General features: G+C 43.3%; 1 protein-coding gene across 1 annotated transcript; it reads left to right on the top strand.

The window, feature by feature from the left end:
* The first annotated feature begins 6812 nt into the window (after positions 1-6812).
* On the top strand, positions 6813-23887 carry c1qtnf4 (C1q and TNF related 4). Its single transcript, XM_062549889.1, has 2 exons — positions 6813-6965; positions 21201-23887. The coding sequence occupies exon 2, from the start codon at positions 21209-21211 to the stop codon at positions 22361-22363; it is 1155 nt and encodes a 384-aa protein (XP_062405873.1). The 5' UTR covers positions 6813-6965; positions 21201-21208; the 3' UTR covers positions 22364-23887.
* Positions 23888-25054: the final 1167 nt, after the last annotated feature.

The raw sequence follows: 25054 nt of genomic DNA, 5'->3' as shown, positions 1-25054 counted from the left end.
CATTTTCCACGAGTGGAATCTCGTCTCAATCGCAGGCAACCTGACATTTTCCTCTGGGTTCGTCTGGGTTGCAGCAGCGCAACGCAAGCGTGTCCGTTGGGTTCAGCAATTAATACTATCTCCTCTGCGTGCTAATTAAGCACTTTAGTCACGATCAGAAAATGTGTCTGCCGAACGTTATCTGTGGGGGTGAATGTCGGTGGCAGAAGGTAATTGAATCCCATTTTGCCGCAGCATTCTTGGACTTGAGGCGTGAAAAGGCTGAGTAATTGCCAAGCTCTGCCGATAAGAGTTCCATCAAGTAATGCGAGCAGATATCATAAATGCGGAAACACTCCACATCCACAACGATTCTCAATTTCCCTATGGAACTTTGGTATAGGAATCTGAGCGTGTGCCGTGAGAGTTAGGGGGCATAAGCTCTAGTCATCAGCATGTTTTGAGCAAACCCAAATTCATGACCATAATAATAATAATACGCAGCACAGGCAGGCTTTGAGGACAATGCGTCAGTAAGGACTCTGTTTGTCAAACAAAAATACGAATCATTAAAATAAATAGCAGAGGAATAATACAAGCAAAATGGGAAAGTTCTTCATACTGTATGTTTAAACAGCTGAACACTGCTATAAAACTTGAACTGAAATCCTGGGAATAGTTCTACAAAAATTCTGCTCTGAAAGCAAAGAGCTGAAAGAGCCATTATGTCAAAACGCAAACACACCTTTGGCCAATCACAAGTGTAACAGTAAATGTCCTTGTAAATGAAAATCGGTGTGATTTGGGTCCACTCAGCCTTTAATGTCAGGGCCACAGAGTCAGGCTGGCTCCTTGTAAGCCGAAGCAAGAGAGATTAAAGAGAGAGTGTGTGGCTTTATTCTCTGCAGGGGAATCTCAAACAGCACAGAGCAGAGGACGAGAGAGGAGAGGAGTGCGCAGCCGAACGGGGCTCCTATAGGAATGTGATGGAGAGGAAAGGACGCGGAGCTCTTCTGTTTAGGAGAATTGCTGCTGCAGACTGAGATAGAAATTAAAACCTCTCATCTATGGTTTCCGGGGGGGGAAAAAAGTCCACTTAACCATCAACGTTAGCAGGAAGCCATGAAAGAAATCCCTCTTAAGTCAACATCAAATGATCCAAGCCTGCAGTCCTAGATCCTCTCTCTCTCTCTCCCTCTCTCTCTCTCCCTCTCTCTCTCTCTTTCTCCCTGTTGCACGCTCTTTGTAACTCTCTCTCGAAAAACAAAAGAGGCAATTTCTGCCTTGGATCCTTCCCTAAAAATAACCCGTCCACAAATGGATGTCATCGGCGAGAGCCAGGACACGAGGCCCACTCATGTCCACCCACTCGAGCCTGTGGTCCCTGCTGCACACAGACCTGACTGATACCCCCCCCCCCCCCCCTCCCCCTCTTCACTCCTTTGGCTTTGGGTGACACAGTGGAGTGGGTGAGACGCATTGAGGTTGCACAGCCCGAGGGCACTGGCATGTGGTAGAGACAGCATGCCCATGTTTCACCCCCCCCCCTCACCCCCCCCTCCTCCTCCCCAGCCTCACTATGGTGGAGGGAGAGGAGAGGTTTGGGCTGAAGTTCTGAGACCCTGGAGGGCTGGTGGCAAAGAACCAGGTGGAGATGTAATAGCATTCAGGAGATTTGTTCTACCAGGGCAACCGCATGCGTACCCATGCCAGGCAGGGAAACAAAACAAGCTAAATCATTCCTGGCTTTTATGCATGCTTATTCCTCCCACACGTTATTCGCGAAAAAAAATAAAAGCCAAAAAAACATCTTTGAAGGGAACTGTAGTGTCTGTTTTGCACTGCGTTCTGGCAGTTTCTCCTGCGGAGGCAGACTGACGTGGGACGGATGGAAATTTCAGAAGTGTCGCCTTGTTTGCAGGTTGCCAGGGATGCACTAGGTGGGATTACCTCCTTGGAGACACCATACTGGTCCCTGAGCTCCAAATCCCTGCTATTTCTGTCTCCTCCTCCAGGCATCTTAGCTCTGTAAGTTTCTGAGCGTTACAGACTAACTTCATCATGAATCAATTTAAAACAATTAATCTAAGTACAAACAGGATCCAATTAAAGCAAACAAAATGAATGAATCATTCTGCTCATTTGTCATTTCAGTTAGTAGTCTGGAGCCTTCATTACTAGCACTAGTAATGATTTAAAAATGTTTTATATTGATTTGTTAATTGTCAGATTTAAAACAAATTCTAATTTCAGGTCAACTCTGTCTCGTTTCCAATTCCAAGAAACAGTATGCAGACGGCTGAATAAAATTGGTCATGAAGCCCCTTAGAAGACTAATAATATGACAAGCTCGTCCCGCTCCGAGGATCACACCCCTCTTTCAAGTTAATTATTCATGGTGGTGATCTGGGCTTCTCATCCATCTCATTTGGCTCTTCTCAGTTGGCCTTGAGGAGGGAGTGGAGGTGTCCCCCACATCGCCTTTATTCATGATTTATTCCTTCATGTATAACAGTGGTAGCTGCATATTTTTTAATGAGAGCTTGTGCTTTGAAATATGCAGACCAAAACCACTGTTCAGTCTCATTTCAAAGCCTTTACTATCAGCAAGGTTTTTTTCTTTTCCGGTCATGTAATTGTGTTGACTTGAAGTCTCTCTGTCTTCTGTCTTTAAATGTAATTAATGAATTAATGTTGATAGTTACTTCAGTTCACACACACAAACACACACACACACACACGTTGCGGTCTCATCACCGTAACGACAAATGAACAAATGTGTCAAAACCATATTTCAAACATCAGTCATTCAGACATTAGTCTCTTCTAGTAAACAGTATGTATAATCAATTTCTCTAAAATTTGTGATCTCATTTCGCCAAACCAACACCATGAGGAAATGGCTTTTTATTTGAAATATTAATATACAGTAGCTGAAGCAGATACATACAATTTCACGTTGAACCAACATCCGCGCGACCAGCACTGAACTCTTGCACCCCTCAATGCAAAATAGGCTAACGACTATAGGAGTTAACTAGATGTACCGCAAAGCGATACACAATATGACCGCCGCTCAGTCCTGCACATTCTCTCCGCAAATATCAATCACGCTTGTGTTTCCATCGCCTACTCCATCCCTACTGCAACTTTTATGTATGTAAATGAGTGTGTGCATGTGTGCGCTTGCTTTTGTGTATGAGTGCTTCTCTGTCTAGTGTGAGTGTGTGTCTGCTTGTGTGTGTGTTTAATGTGTCTCTGAGTATATGTTCACTGTGTTCTCTGCCGTCACTGTCACTCCAATATCAGATAACACACACACACACACACTCACATGCGCTCGTGTGCACACACACACACACACAGGCACACACTCACACACACACACTCGCACACACACACACACACACACACACACACACACACACACACACACAAACACACACACACAGGCACACCCAGAGAGAGAGAGAGAGAAAGAGAGAACACACACAGAATACACACAGATAACACAGACACAGAGAGAGAGAGAGAGAGAGAGAGAGAGAGAGAGAAAGAAAGAGAACACACACAGAACATGCACATACACACATATACACACATGCAAACACACAGATGAGCATACAGAAACGCACCCACACACTATAGTACATCACACACACACTCACTTCTCAGCTCCGGTGGTCTCACAAAATGTACTCAAAGATGTGTGTGTGCATGTGTGTGTGTGTGTGTGTGTGTAGGTGTGTGTGTGTGTGTGTGTGTGTAAGGGTGTATGTGTGCATGCGTGTGGGCGTGTTTGTGCATGTGTTTGTATAATGTTTTATGTACATGTGTGTATGTAGTGGTGCGTGTGTGTGTAGGTATGCGTGTGTGTGTGTGTGTGTATTTATGTGTGTGTGTGTGTGTGTGTGTGTGTGTTCCTGCATGTTTGTTGCACCCAGAGCAACCATTCTCTTTTAAAACATATTTGGAAACTAGTTGATTAAAGGTTTCTAATGGTGTCACTTATATGTTTCTAGGACAAAAACTAGCAGAGATTGAGATGTTTGGAACAGTTTTTGAAATCCCCAGGGGGGGATTTAGACTCCAGATAATACCACCATCTACTGGCCGATGGGTATACAGTCCTGAATGTACACATAAATCTATTTATTTTATAGCCCCCCATGGATGAAATTCCACAAAACTTGGCTTACTCCCAGAGGGTGTCAGGTTAATCATACACATGAAATTTGGTGCAGTTCATAACATCTCATCTGAAGATAGGGGCAATTAAAGCAATATTACATTGCATTTTCAATTTTTACGATGGGGGGGCAAATCACAAATGACTGGTTATAAGCTAAGTTGATGCAAGCTCTAGAGAACAACATACCATAAACATTTTGTCATCCTCGGTGCCACGGTTCAGGTAGTTATGTAGGAAAAACTGTCATTTTTGGGCTTCGGGCGGGGGCAGCGCGGGGGTGGAGTGACCCCCGGGGACGAAACGAAAATTTTCCATAGAACTCTACTGGCGCTACATGCCCACCAAGTTTCATGCGCTCCGGTGTTACGGTGTCCCGGGAATCGTTGACGAAAAATGACGGGAAAAAAGAATTAAAAAAAAAAAAAAAAAACTTTGACAACAACTATATGACCGCTTCGCTAGCTACGCTAGCGGCGGTCATAATTAGAGGTTGTTGACATACATGTAACTGTAACTTTCAACAATTGTGAAATTTGTTTCATGAATACTACTTTGAGAAGATAAGTGATCAGTACATATTTTGGTCTTCAACAGGTGTAGGTTTCATCTGTTGAACTCACAGCTTTGCTGTTTTTGTTCTTTGGAGGGAATTAAAGGTAAGCCCTTGGAAGTAAGGTTGCTTTGATCCATCTATGACCAGGACCTCTTTGAAATTCCGGGTTGTCCTAGATTTCTTATTAGTATTTATTTATTTATTTTTTTGTAGAACAAGCCAAACTAAAAATAGGCTTTTGCACATCCCTCTCATCCCCAGAAAGAGGACAAGATAACAAAATACAGCACACTCACAGACACACACACACACACACACACACACACACACACAGCAGTGCTGTGCTATCATCCGAAGTTTAATGACAAATTTTGCCGAAACAGCACTATTTTGTGGATTGCTGGGGCGGTAATTTAATGTGCTACTTTTATCGGCGCCCGCTCCTTATCTCTCCCCGAACACGCACCTGTCACTCCCCTGGCCGAGAAGCCTTTTCTTCCCAAAGCCTTATCCTCCCAAAGCTTATCGGGCCCGGCTCCTCTCTTCTCCGACACGGCTCTCTCGGAGAAAGTGTCAAAGGGATTTTCTGTGCCTTTCGTTTCTCTCCACTGTCCCCTCCAAAGTCCACAGAGTCGCATTAGAGCTCACGCCTCCACAGTATCAAAGGACGGGATGTTTCATTCAGATGCTCACGGTTGTACATTTGTTTTCTTTTTTTTTTTTTTTGGTGCAACTTCTGCAACTTCTGCAACTTGTCTGGGGCGTGCGATATATAACCAGAAGTAGTGGCAAATACATCCACCAGAGCGGCTCTCCAGTGAACTATTAGAGTACCTGGATGGATTCATAGTGTGAATATCTCACAGTATGTCTTTTTTTTTTGGCTGGAAGGGCTCATCTGTTTTCAGTGCTATCCAAACATTTGGCGTATCCTTGCAGAGATAGAGGCACCTGCGCCAACTGGACCCCCAGCCCAACACAAACACACACACACACACACACACACACACACACACACACACACACACACACACACACACACACACACACACACACAGACTCCAAAAAATCATATCAACCTAGCACTGGGTTACAAAATGCCTGTGCAAGCAGCAAGGATGAAAGCCAGAGAAAATCACAATGCGATAATTGTGCTGTGCACTCTACTCTCACAGAGAATTCTATACCTCCCCCACCCCATTCCGCTCCTCTCATTTTCCCTCCCTCTCTGTCTCTCTCTCTCTCTCTCTCTCTCTCTCTCTCTCTCTCTCTCTTTCTTTCTCTGCCCTCCTGGGAATCAGGATAATGATTATAATCATGCACAAGAGTACAAAATTGCCATCATTGTTGCAATACTGAAAAACCCTCAGTACGGACTAGCTCCCGTGTTTAAGTGCTTAAACACTGAACACACACATAAGCTGAGTTTTACAGGTATGGCTTTATGTATTTGCTACGTATCTTAAATGTATCTTAATCTTCACAGAGATGAATGGACACCATGCTTACAGACAGTCCGCACTGTGTGCTTCTTGATCACATCATATCACAAACAGCATATTACATAGCATCACATGCACAAATGCACGTGCCCACAATAACACTTGCTGTCTCACACACACACACACACACACACACACACACACACACACACACACACACACACACACACACACACACAGACACACACACACACACAGACACAGACACACACACACACACACACACACACACACACACACACACACACACACAGTATGCCTGATACTGTCAGAGATTAAACATAATTGAACACCACCCTCTACAGATAGTACCTTCATTCCCCCTGTAATCCCAACCCCCCTTGTGTCTCCCCATGGTGAATGCTGCCCCAGCGGCACTCTTAATCGTCCGTCCAGAGTCCCCCTACCACCCAAAGCCTCCCTCGATTGCTCTCAGATCCTCCTATGAGTGTATGTGTGTGTGCGTGCGCGCATGGGTGTGTGCGCGCGCGTGTGTGTGTGTGTGTGACAGAGGGAGGGTGAGAGAGAGAGCGAGAGAGAGAGTGCTAAAGTGTGGGTGTGCAGCACACGCAGATTGCCAGACAACAGCAGAAGGTTGAGGATACACACACACACTCACACACACGCTCCGGGAGAGCAGAGCAGAGAACAAACGCTTCCTGTCCAGCCCGCAGCCCGCCGCCACTGCTCTCATTCAGAGAAGTTGAACAGAGACCTCAGCCCTCCTCTCCACACACAGGTAAGCACACCACAGGTCCGGCACAGCTCTCTGGGCAGGACTCAGCACAGGCTCCTCACCCTCCTGCTCCCATTCGGACTCGGCTGAGCAGTGGGATCCAACGTGGGTTTTTTTTTTCTTCCCCCCCTGCTTTACTGCAGCCAGGATGCATGCATCTTTTATCTGATCGGTATCAGCATCAATGGTGGAATCTGCAGTGAGTGAAAGGGCAACACCGCGTGTTTAACCCTTTGCTTTTGGCTAAGCACATGGTGGTCGATGCCTTTGTAAAAAGAGAAGAGGAGGGGGGGGAGAGAATACAGAACAGAAGAGTGTTTTGATGTGGCACTGAGATACGAGGTTTATCAGTTACCTCAGCGTGTAGTTCTTATCAGTCTCCTCCTTCCCCCTTTGTTCACACTTGATGCTTGGGCAGCGATTCCTCTGCAAAGCCTGTGAGATGAGAGAGAGATGGGAAGAGAGAGAAAGGAATAGAGAGGGAAAGAAAGAGTGATAAAAGAAAGACAGATAGAGAGAGTGAAATAGAGAGAGAGAGAGAGAGAGAGAGAGAGAGAGAGAGACACAGAGGGAGACAGAGGTGGAAGCGGGACTTTCATGGGTCTCCTTCGGGGGAGGAGTGTTCCATCTGTGCGGAGCATGGAGAAGATGATCAAGGTGGGGGTCAGGGATAGAGACCTCACGCCCTGGAGCTAAGATTGTTACCTGGGTCTGTGAATGGGAGCTCGCTGTAGGAGAGAACAGATAAGGGAAACAGACCCTGGCCAGGGAGGTCTACCAACCACAAAACCAAAAGTAACAGTTCATTAGGAATAGACTATAACAGAGGGGTTTGGGCTGAGGGTTGTCTGTCTGTAATCACCTTGCTGGGATTTGGGAATGTAATTTTTAATGCAGATCTTCTGAGTGACATGTTTGATATTCAATTATTAGATGCATGAGTAAATAAAGCAGAAGATTAATCAGGGGATGAAACGATGAAATGTTGTAAAGGTTTTGGGCTGGACTGAAGAAGCGCTTTGTGTTTGAGAATATAGCACACCTGGCTATGAATCATGTTATGGTGACGCACTGAGGCTACGAGAGATGCTTTGGAGGAGAAAAGGTGAATGGTTGAAAAACAGTTCATGTTGTCAGTTATTGTTTTTGTGGGTAGCCATTGTGAATTTTGTGTGACAGGGCATACTCTGACCGTCTTAATCACCATTACCAATTTACAAAATCAGCACATCAAGGAAGCGAAAGCAATGTTTTATATCACTTATGATTAATCCGATATACACTTTCTAATCAGTCTGTGGATTGAAACAGACTATTTCAAAGAGACAACGTTTTGGCAGGCTATCGATCTATAGATTAGTAGAAGTGGAGTAACTCATTTGTGTGCTAACTCTCACTCACTCACTCCCTCGCTCACTCACTCGCTCACCCACTCCTCTCTCCCTGAAATGTCTCTGTTGGCTGTGTGAGACAACTCAGCCTTTGAGCAGGTGGAGAGAAACGAGGCGAGTGTTTCGCTCCTGTCCGAGTCTTTGGGGAGGAACGCAACAACACCGCTGCTTAATGGCCAGCGACTGAGCCTGCACTACGGGCTGTTAGTCCCGGCCAGGGATGATGGATTACCGAGGGGACACGTGGACACCAATTCCTTGTGGGCTCAGTGGCTGAATCCAATGACCTGGTTGAAGAGCAGAGGAGATACATTGTGTGTGTGTGTGTGTGTGTGTGTGTGTGTGTGTGTGTGTGTGTGTGTGTGTGTGTGTGTGTGTGTGTGTGTGTAGTGTAGGCATGTGTGTGTGTGTGTGTGTGTGTGTGTGTGTGTGTGTGTGTGTGTGTGTGTGTGTGTGTGTGTGTGTGTGTGTGTGTGTGTGTGTGTGTGTATCTGTTTGCATGTGTGTGATCTTGCGAGTGAATGTTGTTATTGATTATAGGGTTGGGGAGTGTGTTTACCAGTATCACACGCAGAGAGTGGTGAGATATAGAGGGAGGAAAATAATCAGTGGTTCAGAGGAATGACGACCCAATACCATAGATTTGATATCTCGTGCAGGTGGGCGCTATATCTCTTTCCGTGCCTATAATACAAGCTGCCAACTCCTATTCTCTGTCCATCCATTTCCACTCCTCTCTTTTATTCTCCTCTGAGAACTGTGATAAATGTCTTTCACACCTTCCACCTCTTCTATATTCTACCTTTCACAGCCTACTCCCCCTCTATATTCTACCTCTTCTTTCTCCATTTCTTTCTCCTCTTCTCCTCTTGTCCTTTTAGTAAGAGCATTGTCACCAAAAGCCCATTCTCACTTTTAACACCACCCACCTCTGTGTGTTTTCCTTTGTCACCCATCTCCTGTGTTCTCTGCCTTCTTTCTGCTCCCGCCATTCTCCTGTATTTCTCTGCATCCTCCTGTCAGTATTTTTTAAATCTTCTCAGCTTGCCTGTGCTGTCCTTATCGTTTTGATTCCCACCATTTTACACTCCTGCCTTCGCTACTGTTTTTTTCACCCAACCCCACCTATCCTTGCACTCATCCTCTCTCTCCTTCCCTTCCTCCCTCTATTTCTCTCTCTCTCTCTCTCCGTCTGTACGAGAGCTCTGTGTGGAAACTGACAGATCCGTGCCTCATGTCGTTGCTCCACTTGAGTGGTGAGATGACATCTCCCAGTGCACTAACTGGTAATGGCAGGACTGGAAAGGGTGGTGTTGTGTGAGATAAAAAGGCTCCAGAGAGAGAGAGAGAGAGTGGGGGGGGGGGGGGGGGGGGGGGAATTAGAGATATATGAGGAAAAGTGTGTGAGTGTGTATGTGTGTGTGTGTGAGAGAGAGAGAGAGAGAACAGGATAGAGAGAGAGAGAGATTGAGAAAGAGGGAGAGAGAGAACGAGTGTGCCATGCATGAGAAAGAGAGAGAGAGAGAGAGAGAGAGAGAGGAATAGAGAGAGAAAAGCTTCTTAAGGCATGGATGCACCACACTTTCTGGGTCATGTATATGCCAAATTAAAACATACTTCTGTGGATAGGCTGTACAAGTCCGGATGGAGAGAAACACTGTGTTGGGCATCAAAAGAGACAATGAGATCAGGTAATTCATAAGAGAGTGGACGTTTGCATGCTTAGCTGAGGTCATATGCATTTGTCTTCTGTCTGCATTTCTATTGACAGCAACACAGGAAATTGTATTTCAATGTAATTGTTACTATTCTTTATTCAGAGCAAATACAGTCCATTTACACTAAGAGAAACACAGATAAACCTCTGAACTGGCCATATATAGACATTTGCAGAGGCTCTAGGCCAACAGCCTATACCAACCTCTTTGAGCAGAGCTTAAAAAGCAAGCACACAGTGTGATCAATACTGTGTCAGCTCGGTAAGACAGCTGTCTTATACTTAGGGGACCTAACTGTCAGCCTTCAGTGAAAGGACAGAGAGGTTGTGAGCAGAGACTAAGGCAGCAGGGGTGGTGGTGAGTGTGGGGTTGGTGGGGGTGGAGCAGTGGTGGCGAACGCTTCATTAGTGTGAATAATTAGCCCTGTTATTAAACAGATGAACAATATTATGCTGGTGCAGACACCGTAGGGCCATTTATTATTTCCACAGCACAGATAATCCCTCATCTCGCTGGCCCGTGGAGGAGAGCACCCCCCTGGTGAGGAGAGTGATCCGGTGAGCCGGCAGGGACCCGGGTAGCAGATGACTCCAGAACCAGGTCCACATGATCAGATCAGATCAGGGCCAGGGCCTTAAGTTGTTTTCCTTAGGACCCTTAATAAGGCTTCATTTCTCCTTAGGTAAGAGTTACACAGAAACCTTCAACGGTTTCCTTGGTTAAGGAAAAATGTTACTGCGATGGGAGAGATTTTACTGCAGGAAAATTCTACAGTTTCCACAGAGATTGTTTTTCCACTGAGACTTGAGATTGTTGCTAATTTGCATTTGCTTCTCTGAGGGTGCAGATTTCAGTCAAATACGGGACTGTCCAAAGCAATATCAAGCTGTGCGCACATATTGAGTCTAAAATTGGATGGCAAATAACACGTAACACGTTACTACCCACCTTAGAGCAGGGACATTTATATCACAATGTTAGCCAGAGCTAAGTCAGAACCAAATCAGGGGTGGATCCATTCTGAGATCTGCTGTTATATATAATGTAGCATGCTGAAACAAACAAAACACATATACATACAATTCAACACACACACACACACACACACACACACACACACTCACACACGTACACACACTGTGAGAGAAATATGCACCCTTCACAGGTGTTGAACTTTCCCCTCATTCCAGTTGACTCAGACCTTGATTTAAACAGCAAAGTAACATATGCAAATTTATATCATATTTAGGACATTTGATTGCAGCAGAGTAGTTTTCATTAGAAAGTAGGTCATCCCATAATCTCCCTCTCGTCTCGTCTCGTCTCGTCCTCCTCTCCCCGTCCAAGTATCCTCTTCAAACCGATTTCCAGGTGGAGAGCGGAGCGCGGCCACAAGCATCCTCCCCGCGGACGGACACGGAGGGCCAGGCTATGCACAGTGCGCCGAGCTACCTCCTCAATTGAGAGTTTTATTGATTTGTTTTTCCATGCAGAATAATTGTCCGATTTGACACAGCTGCATTGACTTTGAAGAGCCTTGTTCGTGCCTACTGGGCTTTGTAATGGATGGACGGCCTTGGCAGGTATGCGGTGCCCAGTGTGGTCACTGGTAGATAATGCATAATGTCATAATGGTGATGTACAATCAACACTCATAATGTGTGTTTTTGAAAAAGAGATGAGGTGTTTTTTTTATATAGAATTATGGTAAATGTGTGAGATAACATGGGGCTTACAGTTGTTGTGCACTAACGAAAATACGGGAAAAAAACACTGGTAGCTGTGAACATAAATGAGTCAACTCCGTAAACAGACTGTGCATTCCACCAAAGCCAATTATTTTCTCTCTCTCTCTCTCTCTCTCTCTCTCTCTCTCTATTGCTCCTGCACACACTCACTATTGCATGTGTGTGTGCGTGTGTACATGTTTGTGTGTGTGTGTGTGTGTGTGTGTCTGCACGTGTGTTTGTGCTTGCGCTCATGCAGCACAACATGTGATTTAAATGTCTTAGACTTTGAGCTATGGAGCGTTCACTTTCAGTTGTGCCATGGAATATGTTTAACACAACACTCTGCGGAGGTCTGTGGTGTGGAAAACACATATAGGGTCCTTGAATAATGCAGATTTGTACATACATTAGGGGTTGAAATTTGACTTGCTTATACAAATAGTTGAGAGTATTTCACACAATCTGAACAATTGTTTACTGTTTATGTTGCAGGTCAATTCCATACAATTTAGCAGAGGGTGATGTTTGTCATTCAGAATGACTGAGCCCTTGTTTCAGTAGACTACACCTGTGAACAACGTGACATGTTGTCAGTCTCTCATCTCAAGAGTCAATTCATGATGCAACGACTTGTATGGACCCGCTTAGAATTAGAGTTCAGGTCAAGGTTAGGTCTGAATCAATGAAAGTGCACGGCATCATATTCTGGTAATTAATAAGTTGCGTAAGTACTACTGTGGATGCTGTTACATCATGATGGTGAATGTCATGAGAATACATGATTATAATATACTCACTGCATTAAGTGGAGTGGAGAGTCACTGAACAAGGGGAAGAGAAGGAAAGAGAAAGACAGAAAAAGATAGCGAGAGAGAGAGAGAGAGAGAGAGACTCATAATAAACACCATCTCTACTCACAGCCCACACATAGCTGTAATGAGGTAGGAGCTATAACCTAAATCTGTCAGAAGCTGAGGTCTTATTCTCACTTTCTCCGCCATCATCTCTTTCTGTGTCTTTTCAAGTGTGATTCAGAAGCAACTTTATAACACCCATCCCCCTTCCTCTGACTCAACAGCCAGAATGGATAGGTCCTCATTTGGCTTGTGTTTGAGGTTGGTCCAGATTGCCATATTTGCGCACAGTTTGTTTGTGACTGCTTGCCAGTGTGATTTGGGTCTCCTGGGAAGTCGACAGAGATGCTGTGTGCATGTGTGCGTGTGTGTGTGTGTGTGTCTGTGTGTGTGTGTGTCTGTGTGTCTGTGTGTGTCTGTGTCTTTATCAGTGTGTGTGTGTGTGTGTGTGTGTGTGTGTGTGTGTGTGTGTGTTTGAAAGAGAGAGAGGAAGGCAGAGAGAGAGAGAGATTTTGTATGTGTGAAATTGTATATGTGTTTGTGCCTCCATGTGAAGACATACAGTGTGCATATAGCTGTGTGTCCATGCGACAGTATGCATGCAGGAAAGGAGACTTTCCCACATGTCTTGCTTAAGGCACGGTGTTTGTAGATTGTACAGTGTAGATTGTTTTCTGCATGTGAGGTGTAAAAGGAGGTTTCAGCACTAATAGATTCTCCATATACAGGCAGCCTGAAGAGGGTACTCTCATCTCACAATGAAGGTGGATCCCAAATTAATTCACATCCAATTAAATGATTATGTAAATGTTATATTTACAGTGCAGTCCCTTTTTTTCCCACCCTAGCAAAATGCACAAAAGAAACATTGGATGATCAAGCCAAGCCCCAACAGGAAATTTTTGGAGACAATTGTTTTGACAGTGTGTGAACATTTTAGCTTTTAGCAGAGGCATTATTCTCAGCACCCACTGACTCCAAACAGGGATTTAGAGTGAATCAAGAGAGAGCAATCTCTTAAGATTGTATAGGAGAGAGGCACTGAGCACCAAAAGACAGATTTTATGCAGAAAGAGCCATTTTTCAGACTTGAGTGGCGTTTGTCATTGGCATGCTTAAAACCTTGTTTCTTCAGTCAGAGGCAGCAGACCCATATTCAGTTTCATGTAGCCTCGGAGCTACTTAAAGCTCCATGCAAGGACAGAGAGAAGGGAATGTTTTTGAACGTTGTAAGAAAACAAAGAAAATCAGTCTGTTCCTATCCGTGTGTTTCGTGCTCTCCCCACGAGCGTCCACCCTCGGCCGTGTGCCTTGGCTCTCGCGTGTCCTATTTAGAGGGTGAAAGGAACCCCGTGGTCATTGGCTATTGATATCTGTGCCCGCCAGTGCGCAGGGACATCTGGAGCAGCGGACAGATGAAAAAGGCCTCTATCATTTTTTTTCCGGGAACGGAGGAGATTGCGTTTCAGAGTGCGGCAGCGAGGGAAATAATGCCTCTCTGTCTGTTGTTTATGCCCGATGAGTGATGCACTCTGTCCTCAGCAGCGGCCCTGCCAAAACGGCCAGACAAACACAAGAGTCACTGGGATTTCATGATCGCTTTCTTCCCTCTCAGTGCACCAACTTCAAGAGAGGTCCAAAAGGAATAGAGGAGAGAAAGAGAGAGAGAGAGAGACAGATAGAGAGAGAAAGAGAGAGAAACAAATGTAAAAATAAGCTCTCGAACCCTTGAGTGTTTAGTTGCTGTCATAACAAAGCATTGGACTGATAATAGCCCTTCTTACATAATGAACCCATCTGTGTTGAATATTAATGTTACGTCAATTAATGCTGTTTAAAGTAGGAAGTCAGAGATGCAAATTAGATCATCTCTTTTCTCTTCGGTCATGCTTAAATTCTGCAGTCCCAAGCCTCCTGGTCAGAGCTTCTATTTTTCCTGTCTTTTTTTGTGTTGGTGCCTCCATTCAAAAAAAAAAAACTGACAATGTTGTTCCCAAAAATTGCTTCTGGCTGGAATATGTTTGTTATCACCCTCACCAGGCACACGGACTGAGACAGGCCCCGCACCCCTACTGGCTCAAGTCTTCAAACAGATATGAAATGCCTCCCAAATTCAGTTGTAACAACTGGTAGACACAATGGTATGTTTGAAAGACAGTCAGTTTGGGTATAAAAAAAATGGTATAGACTAAGGTTTTAAACATGTATTCATTAAGTGTTCTTCAGCTATGATGAAGCCAGCATACTCATATTAAGATATGAAAAAAAAGGTTTTTTTTTAAAAAGGAATGAATTAAAGAAGTGGCACATGTGGCATTAGATGAGCATTCCATTATAGGAGTTGATAGACGTAAATCTATACTTACAACAGTCAATAAAAAGTTGGAGAATAATCCTTTCCCTAACTTTTTCTCGGCACTGACGTTGCCAAGTAGCATATGAACTCAAAATAACTCATTTTTAAGGTAATGGAGACCCAAAAGTCCCCTCTGACACCTCTACCAATAAACACCTCCATCACCCTTTCTTGTTCAGCGCAACTGTGGCGCATTTTCAGCCTCTTAAATCTGACTGTGATGCGAAGCGCGAACCCTCAGCAGTTATTTTAGTGGCGTGCGTTGAATGAGTCACGGTGAACGATATTTGTCTGTAGTGACTGGCACAAGGCTCAGTGTGTCAGCACGATTTCACTCCTAGCGCAGGGACTGGCCTCGTTCTCTGACTGACTGAGACAGGAATATGGACAATCATACAGTGCAACAGACCATGCATCATGGAACTGTCAAACATTCAGTTGCATGCTGGTTGCAACTAGTTGTTGAATATTGATACAATGAATTAAATGTGTCAGTTAGTTGTCAGCTAGTTGAACTAGATTCTAAAGGTATCATAATCCTTAATGCAGTCATGCTTCTTTATAAATAACATTAAAATTGGTAAGCAACTGCGTGAGGTTTATCACGTGAAGATTAACAGTCTCTGTTCCTGAGAACTGTGTAACTAAAGTGACAGATTGCACTTGATTACAGTATCACACCCTTAATTAAATACACATGTTTAATCATAAGCACTTTACTTTGCATAAGGTATATATTTTAAATACATGACAGAATAGTATTACTGTTACAGGTATTTAGCAATGGAACCACACCGCTAAGTCAACATGTTGTTCCTCCTGTTAGTTCCTATAAATATTTCTCACTTTATTGTTTTGCCATCTGTGTAGTTATTCCAAAGGGTATAGCTTCATCAGCCTTGGCAGCTGTGCAAAGCACAACTGCACTTGTCAGGCTGAGTTATTCAGCACCCCCCCCCCCCCCCCCCCCACACACACACACACACACACACACACACACATGCAGATCTAACTCAACAGGGCCAGTGATAGCCACACACCTTCCACGCCCCATCTCAATTTGCTATTCACTGCATCTCGTTAAAAACGAATGAATCCCAGCATTTTATCCATGTGATTAAAAGAGCGGCCCTTAAAAGCAGGATGAGCCAGCCTGGATGTTAAGGGTTTGTAGTGATTTCCATTTCAAAGGGCCGCACACACCACCCTCTCGTATAGCTATTTTGCTGGGGGCCATGGTCTGCACACCAGGTGATTAACATGAATAAGAATGCTGTGGATGCTCATTCACGGTGTTCCGGGGGCCAAAGAAACCAACCTTTGACTGTGGCTGTTTGTTCAAAGGTTTCGTTATCTATTTTTCTTTATCTTTCTTTTTTTTCATTTTAGTGTCTGCCACAAGATATGTCCATAATACCATTCCGCTCAGCCATTCAAGAAATGAAAGCGCCTCATCCAGATTCTAAACAGTTTTGTGAAGCTTGTCTTTTTACAGATCAGAGACAGAATGAGTCTCTTCTGAGAGCTTCTATAATCTATCATCTTGTTGTATCATGAACTCTATTGGGACAAATATCCAGCCATTAAAGCAACACTAAAGAGTTTTTTTGTATCTTCAAATAATGTTTCCAAAATCATTTCAGTGGTCCATCAACTCATAACAGCACTTCTGCATTTGCTTCGCAGTCCTCTGTCGGCTATAACCGCACTATGTAAGTTTACCAGATCGGGTAGCAGATCTGTAGTTTGATGGAATGAGACATAAGAAACTACAAATTTGACTTGCTTCAATGTCACAATACATCAAGCTTTCATAAAAATCATGCAATATATATACCTTGTCTGTGGACATTGTTATTTGCGGGATAAACAAATAGTATGTGTGTGTGCGACAGAGGAAAAGTGCTTTAGTGTTGCTTTAAAGCCTTTTGCTATGGAGTCTGAATTTTAGTGTTCCTCTCTGTTGCCATTACCATGGCAATTACAAGGATAGCCTTTTATTTGTATCTTTCCACACCATGGAATTGTCATACAAAACACAGGGATTAGCCACAGTTATGGCAGGGATATCTGTGTGTGTGTGTAAGGCTTGAACGAAGATGGCAGACACACTGAGCCGGCCACTCGCCAGCCAGCAAGGTGACGACACAACTGTGCTGTTTTGAAGTCTCATTTGACACAAACTGGGCCGTCATGGAGTTGAGCGTTTTGCATCTGTTCAAGAGTGGGTAAAAGGACAAAAAATGACAGAAAATATCTGCAATATTTCCTCCCCTGAGGTCTCATTAAGTAACACGACGGAGAGTTACTTTTTTCATTAGTGTATTTTGGTTGCTGAAGCATTGCCCTTGTTTTCACCGCGCTGCTTTGCCTGTGACTACCCTATATTGTATTCTCCCTCATACTGTAGCACGCAGCAGCAGCTGTTGTTGAGGGAGGATTCGGTTACACAGTACAAAGACACCAAGATGTATACTTTGACTAGCGTACTACTCATTATAATGCTCTAGATGAATAGCATAATATGATAATCATCTCTCCAGCAATCCCAGTTTGTGCTGTTTCATCAGAACTGCTCTCTGCCCTGTGGGTGTCATTTGGCTTAACTGTAGCACATTTGGTGATGATAGCACAGATGTCAAAGGCCTGCCACTGTCTCCTGTACGTGACAAATGAATGAGAATAAGAGTGATCCTTGGAGATCCATCCTCTGTCATCTGACTAACTGTATCATCTGCAAGCTGTTAAAGTTGACAACAGTGCTGACGACAGTGGTGTTGTGATTAGTGTTGTGAGTAACAGACTTAGAAACCATACTTTTACTAATTACCTAATATATTTCTAATATAATATAATATAGTATGTCTATATGTTTTATTTAGTTCACATCAGGAATATGTCTTTGAAATGGAAAATGAGCAACAAATGCATGTTGGACAAAAGCATCAAAGATCATTCCACTATACCAAAACTAATCTAAGGCAATCTTATTCATTGTGAAAGGTGGTGCATTTGAAGGCTAAAATATTCTAAAAGACACCCACATCACAGATGTGAATGCTCGATGACAAGAACAGGGTAGGGGCAGGATTGCGATCATGCTGATTAACGCAATCTGTGTCGCGGCTGGATCATCCAAGAATTACACACTACTTAGCACTTCCTGTATCGCATCTGTTTATAAACCAAATTGTGTTGGCTGACATTACTGTAGTGCAAAACCACTGGCGCAAAGCCAAGAAAGGCCAAAATATCTCCAAGTGATTCCCTTCAAAAGAACGATGAAGCATTAAAAGGAATTTGTGCACTATAAAGAGGTAGGAGCATTATCAAGAGGTCTTGTTACATTAGGGTGTGAAGTGCCGATTTATTTGAGACCTTTGAAGATTTTATCCAGCAACGACGAGGGCATTAACGGGGTTTTAGAACACACCAAATATTGTCACTGGAAATTATTACAAAAACATTCCTGTCAAAGCTTCACCAAATAATGATTGGAGGTGGTGGAGCCAATTTGACTTGAAGAAAAGAGAATAAATCATAAAACGTAGCATCCATACAACTCGAGTAGGCCTATGTACCTGTATTTTGTAAATGTCTCCAACAATGTCATAACTCATGCAGTTTAAGCGATTGTTTTCATACTGCTTCCAGTGTTAACACTGTGGTGACACTACTCTGCTGTGACCCCTCCTCAAGACCAGTTCTAGCTGTGCATTTGGTATTTTTAATTACCACCTCTGCTTAGTTAAGGAAAGCAATGTCACAGTCTCTCGGAACCAACGTATCCCCCTCTAAAAGCACCCCCAGTAGCATGCATAGCAGGAATAAACACATTGATCAAGCTCTCTGTCTTCAGCAGCTCCTTCATTAGCCAAGTCAAGTGTGCGCTACCCAGTAGTAATTAGCTCCTAATTAATGCAGACTCACTTCTGTGTGATCCCACAACACAGCAGAGAGAAGTGTTTCAACCTGCAGGCAGGGTCCTCTGTGTGCTGTGCTCCACTTGGAGTCTATCGCCAGCTTCCTCCTCCCATGCAAACTGTGGACAGTACTACTGCTTGCACAGGGATAGTCTGCTTCTGTTGCACTGGCTTGTTGCTGTGAACACCCACTGAAAAAAGCAAAGTGTCTGCTCCCTTGAGAATCCAGAGCAAGCCAGTTTGTGAAATACATGGGAAGTTGTTGAATGGGCCAAGGGAATCAGAATGCAAATCAGTCTTGTTTACTCATTCAGAGTACATTCAGATTGCTTTCCACAATATTTGACTAATGGTTTAAAATCAATATGTGCACTATAATTGAAAACACCATTATGTAACACTGCAAAATCTGCATGATGTAGATTGCAAGTGCAGATGCAGAAAGCCTGTGTATAAATAAATGGAATACATTTAAATTGATTCAGTTTTCTGCACCTTTATCATCCTTACAAGAACAGAACCATCACTTCCATCAGTATAACCATCACTCAGAGAATTCCACTTTATGATTGCATTGTTTTGGAATGAGATAGAAAAGCCTGCTGTAAATAGCAATTCACTAGGCCTATATAAAGCAAAGACTTCACAGCATGTTTTCCTGCGCTACAGGTTTCCTGCTATGATGAATATTTTATGTACTGTAATTTTTTCCCCCACTGACACATTGCTAACTTTGATCAGCACTCGATTGTTCCATTAAACATGCATTCACTTTCGCCAGACATGCTGTTTTTGTTTGCCGTCAATACAAGTCTAATAGAATTGTTTAGATGCACACTGTAACAATGCTATTGTTTGCTTCCAGAATAAATTATGATATTTCTGGATAGCTCTATTTGAACAGGCTTTCACAGAAAAATGCATTTACTTATTTCTCATTAGCGTGTCAATGTGAATATGTTCATTTGAACTTGACAGGTTTGTAATCTAACTCTGCAGGGAGAAGTAAAGAGTTGGAATAAATGTAGGCAAACAATGTAAAGCAGTGTACAGAAGATGTGTACACAAAAAAAAGAGAAAGACTGCACAAGCAAATCTGTTGATGTAAAATGGAAAGACTAGAATCAGAAAATATTGATTGCAGTTTGAGTGTTTGAAAATTCTCTCAGATGACTATTTCATCACTACAGCATCTGAAAATGACACAACAATGACAGACTCTGTCAGTCTCAGGTCTGTAAAATGTAGTGGCTTGTGCCATAAATCTCCAGAAAATAGCATTCAAGCAGAATAAATCAAATTGTTACTAGTCTGTAGTAGTGCTGCAGCACGACTGGTCTTCAATCAGCCAAAGAGGACACATGTAATCCCTCTCCTAGTTACTCTCCACTGGCTCCCTATAGTAGCCAGAATTAAATTTAAATCTCTCACTCTGGCCTATAAGACACTGACTGGATCTGGTCCTAGCTACTTCAGTTCTTTGATGAAGATGTACATTCCCAACCGCCCATTGCGATCTTCTGAGGAGCGTCTGTTATGTCGACAAACCATACATGCTAGGTCAAACTGTAGATCCTATTCTTCAGTGGTTCCGTGTTGGTGGAATGAGTTGCCCAGTGCTCTCCGTTCAAGCAACAGTTTTGGATCTTTTAAGAGGGGTCTTAAGGCATATTTGTTTAATATGCACTTAGTCTTTTGAGTGTTTGTTATGTGTTATGGTTTGTATAATAGTTTTGTTTTGTTATAATTTGTCCATTGTTAAAATTTTACATTTATTCTGCTATTGTCCTTAAATTTAGCCATACCTTGCTATAGTTGTTGTTATTATATAATTAACTGAGTGACTTATTTGATTGCTTTTGTCATTTCATTGTTTTATTTCTCATTAGATTAGTGCTTAAATGATTGTTGTATTGATAATATTGCTATTCTCCCTTTTTTGTAATTGTTCACTGTTATTTAATTTGTATTGCTATTTATTTGTATGTCGCTTTGGACAAAGGCGTCTGCTAAATAACCATAACCATAACCATAACCATAACCATAGTCTACCTCTCTGTTGGATAAGCTACCTTGATGATTTATGCATTTGTGTTTTTTCACGAGTGTAGGTGGCCAGTGACCTTTATGTCCTACGTAATCTTGTCTGAGAAAACACATTCTACTGCAACGACAGAGATTTGAGCTTTAATATAAGTGGGTGATTTTAGGCCATCGAGAATTCAAGGTTACCAAATCTAACTCTTATTCTCTTTGATCCCCGCAGAAAGGAGGATGAAGCACACCTGGCCTCTTCTGATTGGCTTGTTGAGTCATGTGACCCTGGCATGGGGCTTTGCCCGTCTGACAGAGGATGTGGAGCAGCGATCGGCCTTCTCTGTAGCACGCACCAACAGCATGGAGGGTGGCCCCAAGATGGTGGTCACCTTTGACAAGGTCTACGTCAACATTGGCGGCGACTTCGACCCCAAAGCAGGCATGTTCCGCTGTCGGATACCCGGGGCCTACTACTTCTCTTTCACTGTGGGGAAGTTCCCCCGCCGGGACCTGTCGGTCATGCTGATGAAGAACCGCAACGAAGTGCAGGCCATCGTTTACGACGAGAACGCCAACGAGGAGCGGAAGGTGCAGAGTCAGAGCGCCATGCTGCAGCTCGACTTCGGCGACACCGTCTGGCTCCGTCTCCACGGCGACCCACGCTACGCCATCTACAGCAACACGGGCCACTACACCACCTTCAACGGCTACCTGATCTACCCCGACACCTACAGCTTCCAGGAGCCGGTCGTCAAGGAGACGACGAGCCGCCACGAGAACGAGGCTGTGGTTCACGAGAACACCCAGACTGACGGGGTCACCCTGGACGCCAGGGAGAACATCCTGAAAGCACAGGAGGAGGAGAAGGAGCAAGCCGAGGAAGAGCAACCGACAGAAGAGGAGGAAGTGGACGAGGAAGATCCCAGGTCAGCCTTCTCCGTGGGCCGCACCCAGAGCATCGTGGGAGTGGACCGGGGCCACGCCGAGCACCACCCCATCACCTTCGACTCGGACTTCGTCAACATCGGCAGCGACTTCAACATGTCCACCGGCACCTTTACCTGCCGCCTGTCGGGCGCGTACTACTTCGCCTTCAACGCTGGAAAGCTCCCGCACAAGACACTGTCCATCAAGCTGATGAAGAACCACCTGGAGGTGCAGGCCATGATCTACGACGACAGCGACCAGGAGAAGGCCCTCCAGAGCCAGAGCCTGATGCTCCAGCTGCAGCGCGGCGACACCGTCTGGCTCTACAGTCACCAGCGTGACGGCTTCGGCGCCTACAGCAACCACGCCAAGTACATCACCTTCACTGGCTTCCTGGTGTACCCTGAGGCGCCAAAGCAGAAAGCACAGGAACAGCAGCAGCAGCAGCAGAACACAAAGCCGTAACTGAAAGGAATTTGGGTGGGGTCCGACGGATGAACATTGCGAAAGTGCTTGCTTGGATACATATTGATCTGATATGTTTGTGAATGTGTCATAGTCCATTCTAAACTAAACTCTACCCCTGTGTTTTAAACCAGGAAACTATTAATATATGACTTCCTTCTTGACTGTGCACCTTGTAAAGGTCATTACTGGAAAGAGTCTTGTTATTTTTTATTCATTAAGTCGTCAATTGTCTTTAGTGGTTGAAAAGCAACCGTATGGTTTTGCAACAAAACTGGATGAAACTGATTTCCTGTAATATCCCTCAACTAAATGAGATATGTCTACAACCCTTCTAATGACACTAATAATCCTTACTCCTGAAAGCGCAATCACCCTAGTGCTGAAAGCCAGTTTGCCCCCACAAAGTTATCAGACTATTATTTCTTAAGATCTCTATCACTGTAGTACTAAGAAAATTACCAACTCATCACTCAAGTTCACAGGTTATATTATTGTTACATTCCAGGCAACTCAAGTCAGATATTTCCTAGTTGGATTCTCCTAATTTCATTCCAGACAAACTCGAAGGTCAAGAATTCTGACTTCCTACAGGGAAAAAGTAAGATGGAATGCCACCTGAAATCAGAGTTCCCACTTCTGAACTCATTGTAAGTTGATCAACCCCAACTTCAAAGTTGATATTGAAGTCTGACCTCAAACGTCCGAGTTGTCTGGAATGCAAACATTTTTGTTCAAATCAGGTTGTTTGAATTATTTCCTTAACTTGTTTAGTGGTGTACAGGAAGAGGCTAGAGCACAAACAGATATAGCTTGAACTGAGTTGAGATTTCAAATCCAAACTAAGAAGCACAAAGAGTCTCTAACCAACGGATGCTTGTGGTTTAACTAGAGCCATCTATAAGAAATCTTTAAACAGGGCTGTTAAATGTGTCCTTTATTTTTTCAACGAGTCTTAAAGATTGTAAAATTCCACTGACACATTCCCTAACAAAAAGGAAAATATATAAAATAAGGGAAACGTTTTAATCTTTTTTAAAAGTCAAGTAGCATAAACGGGTCCTCTGTATTGTCCAGCATCATTGAAAACACATCTGTGGTCCCAGTGTTTTATCGTCATGCATGCTTTTATGAAATAGTGTGCATCACATATTGCTTCCTCCAGTGCATAATGGCGTGTAATTATTCATCTGCCTTCCTTACAATTGAAGATGTATCTTTATTTATGTGAGCTGTATTTTGTGACCTGTAGTTGGGTGGAATAAAACCCAAGCATGTTCCACTAATGGCATCTTAACTCAGTGACTTTCATAAGGTACCATAACAAAGTTGACCATGGGTTTCTGGTCATGACAGGAAATATTTGTATTTTTTTTTGTTATTCTTCTTTTATGTTTGTGTCATTTGCCATTACATTTTCTGGTATGTAATAAAACAATATTTCTTCAGTGTTCTAAAAATGGAATGCTTACATGGATTTTTGCCAAAGCTCAACTCAAGATCAATAAACACAAGAAAACCAAAGGAGAGCATTCTGATTCTCTGTAAAAGTCAATCACAGCATATGCAGTGTGTATATAAAAAAATATTCACTGCCTTGGATATTTCCACTTATACCTTTTTTACAATACTTTACAAAAATTCCTCTTTAATGCCAAAGTAAAAGCAGATTTCTACAAAGTAATGTTAATCAAAACGGTATCCTGCACAATAAGTGATTGCATAAATATTCACCGCAATCAAGTCAGCATTGAGTAGAGGCACCTTTAAAACCATTAAAAGCATGGAGTCTATGTAGATGGATCTCAATTTAGGCTTGCATATCTGGACACCGCATTTTCACTCCATTTGTCTTTGTAAAAGTGCTCAAGCTCCACCAGGTTGGAAGGGGACCAGGTATGAACATCCCTTTTTAAGTCCAGCCACAGATTTACTGTAGGATTGAGGCTGATTTCTCCCACAGGTCTTTGAGCAAACTTTAGTCGCAATTTAATAAGAGCTTTGCCACTCACCCACAGCTTTGACTGGTGAAGAACTTGAGCAAAAGTTGCTGTATGCATAGTTTCTCCAATCTCAGCTGCTGAAGCTTTTAACTTCAGAGGTGCCTTGGTAGCCTCCAGCACCATTTTTTTTTTTTAATTGAACTGTCTCTCAGTTTGACGACCTGCTCTCGGCAGATTTGCGCATTTGCTATATTCCTTAGATTCCTTTATGATGGATTTCACTGAATCCAGCTCCTCTTTTATGCTTGTCAATAACATTTTCTTTCAGTTGTTTAGGGTCTTCTTTTGTCTGCAGGGTGGAATTATAGCCAGGGACACTAACTGACCAGTGACTGGACCTTCCAGACATATAATATAAGGACACCTGCTACTATACACGTTCACTGCACTCAAGCGATCTCCATTTTACTAATTGTGAGACTATTACAATTGGCTGAATCGCTGTTGATTTAGGTCAGTTACTTTAAGGGGGTGAATATTTACACAATCACTTTTTTTGCATTATGTATTTTTAATTACATAATTACATTGTAACATTACATTGTAGAATATGCTTTGATAATACAGAGGGGATTTTGTAAATGATTGTAAAAAAAAAAAAAGGTCCAAATTAAATTGACAAAGATTCCATTTAATAAAGCAATAAAAGGGGAAATATCCAAGGGGTGAATGCTTCCTATAGGCACTG

Source organism: Sardina pilchardus, chromosome 11 (genome assembly GCF_963854185.1).
Source record: "Sardina pilchardus chromosome 11, fSarPil1.1, whole genome shotgun sequence".
In the NCBI taxonomy this organism is placed as follows: Eukaryota; Metazoa; Chordata; class Actinopteri; order Clupeiformes; family Clupeidae; genus Sardina; species Sardina pilchardus.
Note: the sequence above shows the minus strand (reverse complement) of the source record. Positions and strands in the feature narration are given on the sequence as shown.

Excerpts from the sequence above, each read along its gene's own strand:
- c1qtnf4 (XM_062549889.1), top strand. The coding sequence starts at position 21,209 with ATGAAGCACACCTGGCCTCTTCTGATTGGCTTGTTGAGTCATGTGACC.